General features: G+C 45.3%; 1 protein-coding gene across 1 annotated transcript; it reads right to left on the minus strand.

Moving 5' to 3' along the window:
• Positions 1-2,513: 2,513 nt before the first annotated feature.
• On the minus strand, positions 2,514-10,884 carry ddn (dendrin). The gene is made up of 3 exons (XM_008104011.3): positions 10,861-10,884; positions 10,311-10,397; positions 2,514-5,663 (listed from the first exon to the last, which is right to left on the minus strand). The coding sequence occupies exons 2-3, from the start codon at positions 10,385-10,387 to the stop codon at positions 3,740-3,742; spliced, it is 2,001 nt and encodes a 666-aa protein (XP_008102218.1). The 5' UTR covers positions 10,388-10,397; positions 10,861-10,884; the 3' UTR covers positions 2,514-3,739.
• Between the last annotated feature and the right edge of the window lie 2,421 nt (positions 10,885-13,305).

A 13,305-nucleotide genomic window follows, 5' to 3' on the forward strand; every position in this document is an offset into this window, starting at 1 on the left:
CCTCCCATTTCTTCTAATTTTGGCATTAGAAGCTGAGAAGACCAACGGAGAACACAGGCAATTACATTGGAGGATCTTGAAAGGCATTCTCTCTAGAAATCTCTAGGTCCTTCAGAATAACTGGAGAGAGTTGACAACAGTCACACTGTAGAACAGTGGTTCCCAACCTTTTTTTGATCAGGGATCACTTGACCAGGGACCACTTGACTGGGGACCACTCTCCAACATAAGTACCAGAAGGATTGCAAATCAGTTTTTGATCAACTTTAGATTTGATTTGGTTATTTGAGGTGCTGATTCAGATAATTGCATAGGATAGACCACATCAGCTCTAGTTTATGATACAGAACATATGCCATTCCATAGTCGCCATCATCTCGTCCACAGAAAACCATATTTAATAAGCCTCGGCGCTATAAAAGGGTTTCATGAGACCAGTCGCTCTCATTGAAACTGTGTAGTAACCGTGAGGCCGCAGACCATATTTTAGTTCTTGCAGACCACTGGTGGTCCACAGACCACAAGTTGTGAACCACTGCTGTAGGACCTAGAAAGTCCTAGAGACAATATTTGCAATGAAATCTGCAAAAGTCAAAAAGAGACACCTTTAGTCCAAAAGTGTGGAATTTAACACAGTTTCTATCTCTTTAGAGACAGAAACTGGGAATCAGAGTTCTCAGAGCCAATCCCTTTCAACAGAAAGCTTGATGGATAAACTTGGAGAAATGGTTGTGTGGTACTACAAGTGGAAGCAAAGCCAAATCACGGAGACAGAGCACCATCCAGTGGTTAAGGAAAAAGTGCACACTTTTCTCTGGATACATACATAGTTTCTTCTTGAGTGAGGCCTGTGCAAACAATCAAAATTGTTAAACCGCTCAAACTTTTTTTTTACTGTGTTCTGTTATCATTCAAGATAAAGCTGTAACGGGTTTTGAAAAATAAACTTGTTAAAGTGGACATACTTTAAAGAAGCAAAGGTGGTCCTAGATATTTTGCTGACTGAGAGTAGCAGCAAATGCCACCTGTCACCACCCAAGTTGGAGCACCCAAGGCAAGCTGCTTTCTTTTGGCACCCAACGCAAAAGCTCCCACATTCCCCATCCTAGAAAAAGAACAACACATTAATTATATTAGTCAAGGATCAGAATCATTCAGACCATGCTGTTGGACTTTGACTCTGGAGACCAGGATCTGATTCTCTGTTCAGTCATGGAAACACACTGGGTGATCTTGGGCATGTCACACTCTCTTAGAGGAAGGCATTAAGAAACCCCTCTGAACAAATCTTGCCAAGAAACTCTTGAACCAGGTTTGCCTTGAGGAGTTCCTTGCCTTAGAGCAAATAGGAGGCCAACCAAATCCCCCTAAGAAGAGATTCCATAGCCTGGGATCAGCCGCCTAGCAGGCTTCTTCTGCGTCCTCACCAGGCATACACCCTCCCCAGCAACATATGGCAGATACCAACTCTCCTAGGCTTCAGGAAAGCATTAAAGACATGGTTGTGCAAGCAAGCTTTTAATGAATGAGAACATGGACTTTACATGACCTGTACGAAGACTTATTGAGGATTCTGGATGAATGGATTCTAATCTTGGACATGCTTAAAATTTTATATAATGTAATTTTATTTTGTAATGGTATCTGTTTTATATGAATTGTTGTTTTGTAGATTGTTTTATATGAATTGTTGTTTTTACATTGTTTTTAGGCATTGAATTTTGCCTATTTATTGTAAGCCGCTTTGAGTCCCCTCGGGGAGAAAGGCGGGGTAAAAGTGATGTAAATAAATAAATAAACATAAATTCCTCTCTCAAAGACCTTACAACTCGGAAAGTTATTAGCTTTCTATGGCTCTTTTTCTGTTGGGGTCTTATCCACAAATGATGACATAAATGTTGAAAATCCACAGAATATTGTTTGGCTGACCTAGGAATATAATAATAATAATAATAATAATAATAATAATAATAATAATAATAATAATAATAATAATTTTATTCTTATACCCCGCCCCATCTCCCCGAAGGGACTCGGGGCCAAGCCCGGTCAAGACAATATAAAAACAAGCAGTAGAACAAATCAAATCAAACAACAATAAAACAAGTTATAAAAACACATACAATACATCACGATAAAATCATGGATAAAATCTGTAGGAAACTGGGCTAAAGTGCTAATTATGTTGATGTCATCAGGGGGAGTGGTTATCCAAATATGTCCCTTGGTCTAACCCCTGATTCAATATGCATATGATTGTACTTGCTAATGATTCTAATTCCATTCTGTCAGATCACAGAACTGGAAAAATATTATGCACACCACACTAATAAACATGTTCATAGCTTAATTCTACAAGAGGCTTGGGCAGTCAAAATTGTAGAAGTGGTTTTTGAAGGGTGCTAGTGGTACCTTTGAAGGGTGAAGTGGTACCTTTGACCACTTCTGGAGCAAACAAGACCAAACTAGGTAACATAATGAGAAGATGAATAACCAAATAGAAAATCCGTCTCTCAACTTCTCAGATTAACATAACTTTATTATTTTATGCACGATTCATAACACTGCCCCACACACATAGAATTTCTTACAATAGCTGCACAGAAACAGAGAAGCAGAAAAGGTCTTGGCAGGTTTATTGCCCACTGCAAGGTCAACATTTGCAAACAGGATGAAGCCTCCTCTCACCAGGCAGTGCTTGTGTCCTCAACTAAGGCTAGGTGGGGAGTTTGATATTGTAAGGTACTGTGGTGATGGCTTCTCTGTAGATTATCCCTAGCATTGAGTAACTAGAGGTTTATTGTGTGGTGGATCCCTTCATAGCTGTTGTGCACACAGAATAAAGAGCACAGCTGGGAGAAAACCATGGGTGTTAGCTATGAAGGGGGAGGGATTCATGAAGGCGTTGCTGCCTTCTCCCCCAGTAGAAGAATTCTTTCCCCTAAAATGAAATTTTTCTTTAGTCCCCAAATTTATACCACAGGGGTAATGTTCATTTTAGTTGAGCTTTTAGAAATACAGTTAGGGCATCCAAAGAAAAGGAGCAGGCAAAGTTACCGAGGGAAAACAAACACAGCAAATGGAAGAAATCTAGGTGTTCATTGGTTTTTGATGCCCAGGTCTGCAGTGCTAGGAATTTGAGGACTGCTGGGAAAATTCATTTTGGGGACAAAATTCCATCCCATCCAACATTTCAAAATTGAAACCAGAACATACGCAGTCACACAACGTATCATTGATCAGTATAGGAAAGGTTTAATTATACGAAATAGCACATAAGCTAGGAGAGGCTGTAGCCATTTGCTTTTGCCTGAAAGTCTCCTTTCCACTCCCTACTGCCAGATTTGTTGACTGCAAACTATTTTTCCATTTTGAGCTCAGTTGGTAGCAACTGATGTAAGCTGAGAACAAAAGGGGTAAGCGAGAGGAAGGAAGAGAAACTGCGGCATTTTAAAAGCAGCTGAAAACATGGGTTGGAAGAGGATTAATCAGGGCTTTCTAATTAATTGGGACTGCTTAAAAGGTATGGAATTACTGGGTGAGGGTGCAATGCCATCATTTAGGAGCCCCCATAGTTACATTCCTGGAGAGGCTTTCCACCATGTACATCTCTCCATCCCCTACAACCCCAAATGTCCCTGAGCTTCTGGCAAAGGGGAGCAGGCAGAGGCATGGGGAAACCAGGCACTTGGGAAAGTGGGGCAAATGAAGGCTCCAAATTATTCCGCAGTCTTTTCTTCTAATCTGTCTTCATGGTCATTGCACTGCCTGGATCAGTGTGGCTTCCTTCACGCACAGGGGGCTCTTCTGGTTGATTTTTCGGGGTAGGGGTGGCATTCCCCGGCACCACCGTGGCATTGGAGCTGCTACTGTCTAAACTGCTGCTGCTGTAAGAGAGAGCGCCTTCGTTCAGCCGCCCTCTCCACTCAGCCGGCCGCCCACAGACCGGATGGCAATCTTTCTCTAGCTCTTCATCTGTATCTGAATCTGGGGCTGTGTGCCGGCGGATTCTTGACATGGCTTCTTTCAGATCCAGGGCATAAGACCTGCTCAGTGGGGAAAACACTGGTTCTGGTTCCGGTTCTTCCTTTCCCTGTGGTTGAGCACAGCCACTTTCCTGGCAAGGAACTGTTGGTGTTACTGTTTTCTCAGGGTTATGCAGCACCTGCTGTGTAGGCTCTATCTGGATATTACTGGGAGTTGGGGTGATGGTTTTTTCCCTAGGGCTGGCTGGGGGAGAAGGAGCCCCTTTATGCTGCCCTGTTCCACAGATGTCCTTAGGCATAGCCAGGTTGGCTGTAGAGCCTGCATTGACCTTTTGCTCGGGCATCTCGGCTCCCACATTTTTCCCTTTCCCTGCCTCTGCAAACCCCAGCTCACTCACTGATAGGCCCAGAATACGAGCAGCACGCTCCTCCATCGAGGCAGGGGCTACAGGACCAGGGGACAGGGGAGCCTTGACCTTGTCCAGCCCCTCTTGGCCCAAATAACGGACTCGCTCTGTCCGGGGAGCTGGGATGTAGTGGGCCTGGATGACCACACATGTGGCATCGATGACAAAGAGACCACCACGCTTTTGTGGCACCAGTTTTGATAGCGACCCCTGGCTCCCCCCAGGGTCCCTGGCATGGCTTGGCTCCTTCCACTTGGGCAAGATGCTTCTGCTGTGCTTATCTCCCACTTTGCTCCCACCATCCCGCACATCTCCAGGGAGCCAACCCACTGCATGGCTAAAGCCCCAACCCACAGGGAGCGTGTGCTGAGGGGGACAAGGCACGGGCACAGATACGGGCACCCCCTTATTCCTCTTACTCGCCCGAGGGAGGGTGTGGCTTTGGTGTTGGGGGTTTGTGTCCCAACTGGGCATCAGGCCATAGGCGGACTCTGACCTTTGTGGATCCCTCCAGTGGCCACCCCACGTGCTGGCTCCAGAGAGGTAGCTCCAGCTACCTGGGATTTTAGCCTGGTGTCGCCCTGCCTTCCTTCCAGGACCATGGCTCAATGACCCACCTGTCTCACAGGTCCCTGTCACTCTCTCCCCATACTTCTTGGGTCCCACTGTTTGGATCTGCTTTCCTGTTAAAGCTCCCTTATGTGGATGCTGGCACGGCAAGAGCTTGGACTGGGGGCGGACTGTGCAGTGGGGTGCCTCATAAGAAGGTGGAGCAACATACGGTGGAGGATGAGGCCAGTTTTCTTTGCGGGGGCCCTGCCCAGCCCGGAGGCGCAACAGCATATGGGCTTCATAACTTGGAGGGGCCCGGGTAGGAGGATTGACCCTATTCTTTGCAGAGGATCTTCCAGGATACCAATGGCAGCTTGGAGCAGCAGCAAATGAACCTCCAGCAAGGAAGCCTATGGGGCCATTCCTGCCTGGAGGGCTGTTTGCTCCCCAGCTCCCATCCCTCATAGAGACTGAGCGCAGGCCTTCGTAAGTGGGGCTACACTGTGGTGGTGGCCACAATGGTTGCTGCCTTTGGACCTTTGGGGATGAGGTTGCCCTGCTCAAGTCCTTCCCAGAAAACCACTGGCTCTCCTGCTTCAGCGGGCCCCAGCGGGGTGGGAGCTGCGCATTGTGCCAGTTGGTGGAGTCCTGGAGCACCCGGGAGACGGGGCGGCGCCGGGAGGGGGACAAGTCAGGGATGAGCTGTTTCTCCAAGAGGCTGCAAAGGACACAGAGAGGAGAAGTCAGTGAGGTCTGCAGAAAGGGAAGAGAAGTAAAGCAACGCCCCTTTGACATTGGTATGTTTTTGCTGCCTGAGGCAAAGAGAAAGATCACAACACAATTTTCACCATTCACTGGTATGTTCAGAAGCAAACCAGATTGGCAATTGAAATTTGGGGATGGGACAATGTCCTTTACTGTGCAAAGAAGGCAGCACATTTATTTATCACTGTGTAGTGTGTGCAGTTCTGTCCTCCAAGAGAGAGAAATGGCCAGGGAAATTCAGAACAAAATGTTGAGGTCCTACTGCTGTTCCTGACCTGTCCCATCTACACATCTATCACCTGATATGCTTTTCTGACTTTGCCTAATGAGAAACCATTGGTGGATGCCAAAAGCAGCTTTAACCTATTCTTTAATAGCTCATTTCTTTTGCTCTTTGTAAGCTGTTCACAAGTTTTATTTTAGGTCAGATGCAATGCCATGCAATGGACAGTGAAAGGCAAGCAAGAAGGGCTGGGTTTAGCACAGCTGGCTAAACTGCTGTGCTGCAGAAATGTCAGCCAGGAGCTGCAGAAATGTCAGCCTGGAGCCAGGTTGTGGGTGAGCACCCGCCATTAGCCCCAGCTCACCTGCCCACCTAGCAGGTTGAAAGCAGAAATGTGAGTAGATAAATAGGTACTGCTTTTAGTGGGGAGGTTATAAAGGTGCCCTTAAGGACATCGATCGGGAGGAAGCTCCTCAGAATGGAAGATGGAGCAATATCACTCCCCCCCCCCCGCCCCCCGGCCCCATGGCCAGAGTTGAACACAGCCTCCAAGATGCCGGAAATAAGATGAGAAAACTGCCTTTACCTATTCTGTGTTGCTTGTCCTTGTTAATTGTATAATCAGCATTGAATGTTTGACGTATGAGTCCCATTGGGGGGTGAGAAGGGTGGGATATAAATACTGTAAATAAATAAATTTAAAAAACTGAGGAAGGTGCCTTTTACTACATTAGGTGACTCCTGGACTTCACAACAGGGAGAAAAGGTTTAAAGCCCTTATCTGTCCCATATATGCATCATGGTCCCATTTTTACTCAGACTTCCCCAGTATCTATTCGTTTATTGGGAAAACAGCTACACAACATTACACTATATGTGTGGTTGGCAGATGAAAAGCTGAAAAGGATTCCTGTATCATTAATGGTTGTGTAGATGAAGGAATTTCAACAAGCAGCGCCTCCTAAATCGCTTTAAAAGGTAGAGGAGCCCTTTCCAGTTTTCTCTCTGACAACCTTATCTATTGATCATGTCCAGTCTGAATCTGAGCTACTATTCTTTCCCAGGTGTCACCGCTACATGTCTCACACTTTCCGTAGAGCTATATGTACTGAAATCCCCACTTCATTTTAAAACAGAAACTTATTCTGGATCCTCCTATTTCTACTCTGCAATAGTCTTCATCTGTGGCAACCATTATAGCCTTCTAGCAGACAGTTCTATTCCCTTCTCATCAGGGACACTTCACCGAGCTTTCATTCAAAATACAATTGAAGATAGGTTTCCTGTGAAAAGAAATACAACAGGGGTAGAATGAAAAGAAAGTATAGTCTAGAGTGGCCCTAAAACCTCTTTTTATTACCTGATAACAATACATCTCACTATAAATCAGTGTATTCCCAACCTTTGGCCCTCCAGGTGTGTGGGACTTCAACTCCCAGAAATCCCAACCAGTTTACCATCTGTAAGCAATTGTAGGAGCTGCAGTCCAAAACAGCTGGATGACCAAAGGCTGGGAAACACTGCTACAGATCTATTCTTGATAGTTAAATTGGGAATATACAGACCTCCAAACAGTGGTGCCAATAGAGTGGGACCTCACAAGTCTTCATTGAGCAGAATGAATAAGTAAATCTCCAAACGTAGCATGACTGGCTTACTAAATATCCGAAATATCAGATCCCATTTCATCTTGGGAGATAAACAAGGGCAGTCCTGGCTAGTACTTGAATGGGAGACAGGCAACAAATAGAAGGTGGTCTAGGATATATTTAAGAGGAAGGGACTGGCAAAAAAAACTTCTGATGATTCCTTGACTAAGAAAACCCTATGAAAATCATGGTGCTGTGATAAGTCTTTAGGGTACCTCGAAAGCACAAACGCATTGTAAAGAAATACACAGTGACCCATAAAGGGACTTGCAAGGGGGAACATAAAGCCATTCTAATTGGACCATTAGCTCTACATAGCTTGCAACCCACATTTTCTGATAATAATGCTAATGAGAGGGAAGAAACAATTAGCATTTGGTAAGGAGAAACCAGGGATAGCACTAGCATTGGACAGACTGATGCAACTGCCTCAGGTGGCAGATACTGGGGCCAGAAGTGGTACCCCCTCCTTGCTTCATGAATACCCCAGCTGTGCCCTTGTGAATCTTTTCATAGTATACAATTATAGGACAATGATTCCGTTTGGGGCTTGTAGCTTGGTCAGTAGCACCAGAAAGCACGGCTCAAAGGGTGCAAGCAAGGAGAAAAGTACTCTTTCTATTCAAATTTTTATTTTTAGTGTGATCTGCAGTTTGAAAGCCTGCTTTTTAAAACCTACTATATAAAAACTCCTCTTCAGACAAGACTTGGAAGCCGAACATTGGATAAGCCTCCTCTGTGTCATAAGCTAACACAGACCCAATTTTTATTTCCATAATAAATAGTGATGTTTTGTAAAGGTAAAGGTAAAGGTTTTCCCCTGACATTAAGTCCAGTGGTGTCCAACTCTGGGGGTTGGTGCTCATCTGCATTTCTAAGCCGAAGAGCAGCATTGTCTGTAGACACCTCCAAGGCCGGCATGATTGCATAGAGCACCATTACCTTCCCGCCAGAGCGATACCTCTATTGATCTACTTTCAACTGCTAGGTTGGCAGAAGCTGGAGCTAACAGTGGGAGCTCATCCCACTCCCTGGATTCGAACCACCGACCTTTCAGTCAGCAAGTTCAGCAGCTCAGCAGTTTAATCTGCTGCAACACCAGGGGCTCCTTTTAGTAATGTTTTGAATTTCCAATAAATTGATATTAGGAGCAAGCAGTGCAAAACAACTTAGTTCCAGCTAGGTGGAAATAGGAAATACTGCTCTGGACAAATTATTTCTATTTTTTATTTTCCAGAAGATTTTGTAAGTACAAATCAGTTTTCAGTTTTGACATCGCTGAGTTGAACCCCAGTGAACAGGTTCAGCTGACAGATAAAAGGCCACTGAGCTCAGCAAACATTTTGAACCTGAATGGGTCTCCTATATCTAAACCTGAGTATGATCATTGATCTGGACTGATCCTCAGATTCAGTGTCATGGAAAAGAAAAGTGCCTCTGAGCATGTGAAAAATAATCTGCCTGCCTGCCTACCTGCCCACCTTGTGCAGCTCTTCTCCACATGAGCTTTTTAAAAATAGGTTTATGACTTCAAAGCATATTTGAACGTTTTTGGGAATTAAAACAGTGGTTCAAGCTCAGTTCAAGCTAATATAGGTAAAGGTAAAGATTTTCCTCTGACATTAAGTCTAGTTGTGTCCAACTCTAGGGATTAGTGCTCATCTCCATTTCTAAGCCAAAGAGCCAGCGTTGTCCATAGACACCTCCAAGGTCATATGGCCGGCATGACTGCATGGAGCGCCGTTACCTTCCTGCCAGAGCGGTACCTATTGATCTACTCATATTTGCATGTTTTCGAACTGCTAGGTTGGCAGGAGCTGGGGCTAACAGCGGGTGCTCATTCCGCTCCCGGGATTTGAACCTGGCACCTTTCGGTCTGCAAGTTCAGCAGCTCAGTGCGTTAACACACTTCGCCACCGGAGCATCAGCTAATTAGCATCAAGCTAATATAGGTAAAGGTAAAAGTTTTCCTCTGACATTTAGTCTAGTTGTGTCAGACTCTGGGGGTTAGTGCTCATCTCCTTTTCTAAGCCAAAGAGCCGGTGTTCTCCATAGACACCTCCAAGGTCATGTGGCCAGCATGACTGTATGGAATGCCGTTTCCTTCCTGCAGAAACGATACCTATTGATCTACTCACATTTGCATGTTTTTGAACTGCTAGGTTGGCAGAAGCTGGAGCTAACAGCAGGAGCTCACCCCACTCCCCGGATTCGAACCACCAACCTTTCGGTCAGCAAGTTCAGCAACTCAGCAGTTTAACCCACTGCACTTCCGCAGGCGCAAGCTAATATACTAGCTCCAAAATAGAGGAGTACTGTATTTAAGAGCATATGCAATGAGCTGCCAAGTACCTAGTTCAAATCTGAGGTCAGCTATGACCTACCTTTTAGCCTCAGCTTCCTAGTCTATATTATGGGCATATTACTATGCCAGCTTACTTTCCCTGGTTCTTGTACAGATGATTGAGATAACACAGGGAAAGAGCTTTAAAGAACCACAGTGAAAACCTACAATAAGACATGATAGTGAACTACTATTCAATCGGTTTGAAACCCGTTGCTTAAAACACCCACAAATCCTAAACCAAATCCCAGCTCCTCTGACATCCCAGAGGTGACCTTTCACTTGATGCAGCCCTGGAGCATTGTGATCCCAACCAGTGCTAGGAGCTGGGTTTTGCCTCCTCCTGTTCAAGCAGAACCCCCTTCAAAAGAGTATCGGACTCACGTGTACTGCCCAGGCACACTGTGGTACATCCATGGGGCGGCGTAGCCTTGCCCGGTCCATGTCCCCCCTGCTTCCATGGTGATCTGGCTGGAACGAGAGACTGTGTTAAATTCAACAAGGAACAGGTTGCTCTTTCGCAGACCCAAAGGCACCTGAAATCACCTGGATTCAATCATTCAAGCATCCTCCTCGTTGTCCGGACATCGGGCAGTTGCCGGTGCCAACACAGCCACACCACGAGAGAAAGGCTGGGGGTGCATTACAACTCCCCCACGCAACACATGGCAAGCAGGTAAGTAGAAGGATAAGGACTACCACCAGCATGCAGCCCAGGGTGAGGGTCGGTTGGTAAAGCAGATTGCTTGAGGGCAGATGGCTGCAAGTAAAGCCAATGAAGAGAAGGCAAAGAAACATACAGGGAGAAAAACAGAGACACGTGGCTGTGCACACACGTGCAAAGGCACATCAGGCAAGCAGCTACGCCCACCGAGATGCTCTCGCATTGCTACACGCTCTGTTCTGTACATGAAAACCACACACACACACTCACAGAGCATCTCTGCCACCACAAGCTGCTGCAAGAACCGTTACACAGCAACAGCTACACAAGGACACACCACATCAGACAGGAAAATGCTGCATTCTCTGTTTTTTTCACACATGGAAGGAATGCACATGGCTTCAACGCATCACTTCATGCACAAGGCAGTACTCATCCCAACCCAGGCCCTCCTTTCTTTTACTCTGCCCATGAAACCCCTTTACACCTGTTGATACATTAAGGCAAAGAAAAGTACGCACGTGTTACCTCTTAAAAGCTTTCTGCTTTTATGTTATTGTCTTTGCGGGTATCTGGCTGGCCTCTTGGATACTAAACTGAATTGTGTCATGCTTTTTTATGCTGAGAAAGTTGTGCATTAAGCACAGGAGATTGCATTATGGTATTTATATTCATGTCTTAAAGTCTTCTATTATCCATTTCATTTTTGTTTTCAATTTGGGATGCATTATTGTAAAGAATGGAACCCCTGGTGGCACAGCAGATCAAACCACTAGGCTGCTTAACTTGCTGACCGAAAAGCTGGTGGTTCAAATCTGGAAAGTGGGGTGAGCTCCTGCTGATAGCCTCAGCTTCTGCCAACCTAGCAGTTCGAAGACATGCAAATGTTAATAGATCAATAGGTACCGCTCTGGCGGGAAGGTAACAGCGCTCCGTACAGTCATGCCGGCCATATGACCTTGGAGACATCTACGGACAATGCCATCTCTTTGGCTTAGAAAAGGAGATGAGCACCAACCCCCAGAGTCGGACACGACTAGACTTAATGTCAGGGGAGAACCTTTATCTTAACCTATTGTAAAGAACAGTATGGAAATCCAATACATAAAGTGAATAAATCAATAAAATTGGGCAGGAATATAGACTTATTACTCCAGTTCTCCATTGCCCTTGTATCTTGCTGCACTGCTAAATGCCACCGATATATGAGAGTTTGTATATTGTTCAGCTCACTCTGCTGTGCTATGTCACCAAAATCTACAACATCTCTCCTTGCAGGATTTAGCCATCCCTAAAACCATAACATGTCATGACACTAAATTGGGAAGGAACTAATAGGCTCATAGAATCATAGAGTTGGAAGAGATCACAAGGGCCATCTAACAAGGGCCATCTAACCCCCTTCTGCCATTCAGGAATACACAATCAAAGCACTCCTGACAGATGGCTATCCAGCCTCTGCTTAAAAACTTCCAGAGAAGGAGACTCCCCACACTCCAAGGCAGCACATTCAATTGGCAAAAAGCTCTTACTGTCAAGAAGGCTTCCCCAATGTTTAGGTACAATCCTTTTTCCTGCAATTTGAATCCATTGCTCAATGTCCCAGTCTCTTCTCTTGACACATTCTGGCTTGTCATTAACTTTCTTGAACTAAGTTGCCCAGAATTAAACACAGTATTCCAGATGAGGTCTGACCAAAACAGAATAAAGTGGGACTATGACTGAATTAGAAACTATACTTGTATTGCAGGGTTGTTGTGTGTCTTTCGGGCTGTGTGGCCATGTTCCAGAAGCATTCTCTCCTGACGTTTCGCCCACATCTATGGCAGGCATCCTCAGAGGTTGTGAGGTATGTGAGGTACCTCACAACCTCTGAGGATGCCTGCCATAGATGTGGGTGAAACGTCAGGAGAGAATGCTTCTGGAACATGGCCACACAGCCCGAAAGACACACAACAACCCTGTGATCCTGGCCATGAAAGCCTCCGACAACACATTGAACATCTCTACGGGAGAAATTATACTTGTATTGATGCAGCCCGGAATTGCATTGAGTTTTTTAGCTGCTGCATCACTCTGTTGACTCATATTCAGCTTGTGGACTACTAAGGATGTTTTCCCACCAGTGTTATGGAATGGAAGCTATCATCTGCCAGTCGTCTGAGTTGCTCCTGCAGAATTCTGGAAAATGTAGTTCAGGGCAGAACATTTGGAATTCTCAGCTAGAGGGATCCTCAGCTTCCCTCAACTACATTTCTCAGAATTCTGCAGGAGCAACTCAGGTGATTGGCAGGCGATGGCCTCCGTTGTATCACATTGGTGGGAAAATGCCCTAAGACTCCTAAATCGCTTTCACATGGACTGTTTTCAAGCTAGGTGTCACCTATACTTTATATCAGTGTACTTCATTTCTATTGCCAAAGTGTAGTGCCATATGTTTTGTCCTGTTGAAATTCATTTTGTTAGTTTTGGCCGTGCTCTCTAATCTGTTAAGGTCATTTTGGATTCTGATCCTGTCCTCTGGGGTATTAGCTATATTTGCCAATTTGATGTCATCTGCAAATTTGATAAGCAATTGTCCAATCTGTTGATAAAGGCATTGAATAACCCTGAGCCCAGGAAAGACCCCTGTGGCACCCCAATGGTCACTTCTCTCCAGGGTGAAGAAGGAGTCATTGATTAGCACCCTTTGCATTTGGCTGAGTAACCAGTTTC

Source organism: Anolis carolinensis, chromosome 2 (genome assembly GCF_035594765.1).
Source record: "Anolis carolinensis isolate JA03-04 chromosome 2, rAnoCar3.1.pri, whole genome shotgun sequence".
NCBI classification, from domain to species: domain Eukaryota; kingdom Metazoa; phylum Chordata; class Lepidosauria; order Squamata; family Dactyloidae; genus Anolis; species Anolis carolinensis.

Bases quoted from the DNA above. Each gene is read 5' to 3' on its own strand.
- ddn (XM_008104011.3), bottom strand. From the start codon at position 10,387: ATGGAAGCAGGGGGGACATGGACCGGGCAAGGCTACGCCGCCCCATGG. The intron at 5,664-10,310 runs GTGAGTCCGATA...TGTCCTTTGCAG, and splicing joins AGTGTGCCTGGGCAGTACAC to CCTCTTGGAGAAACAGCTCA.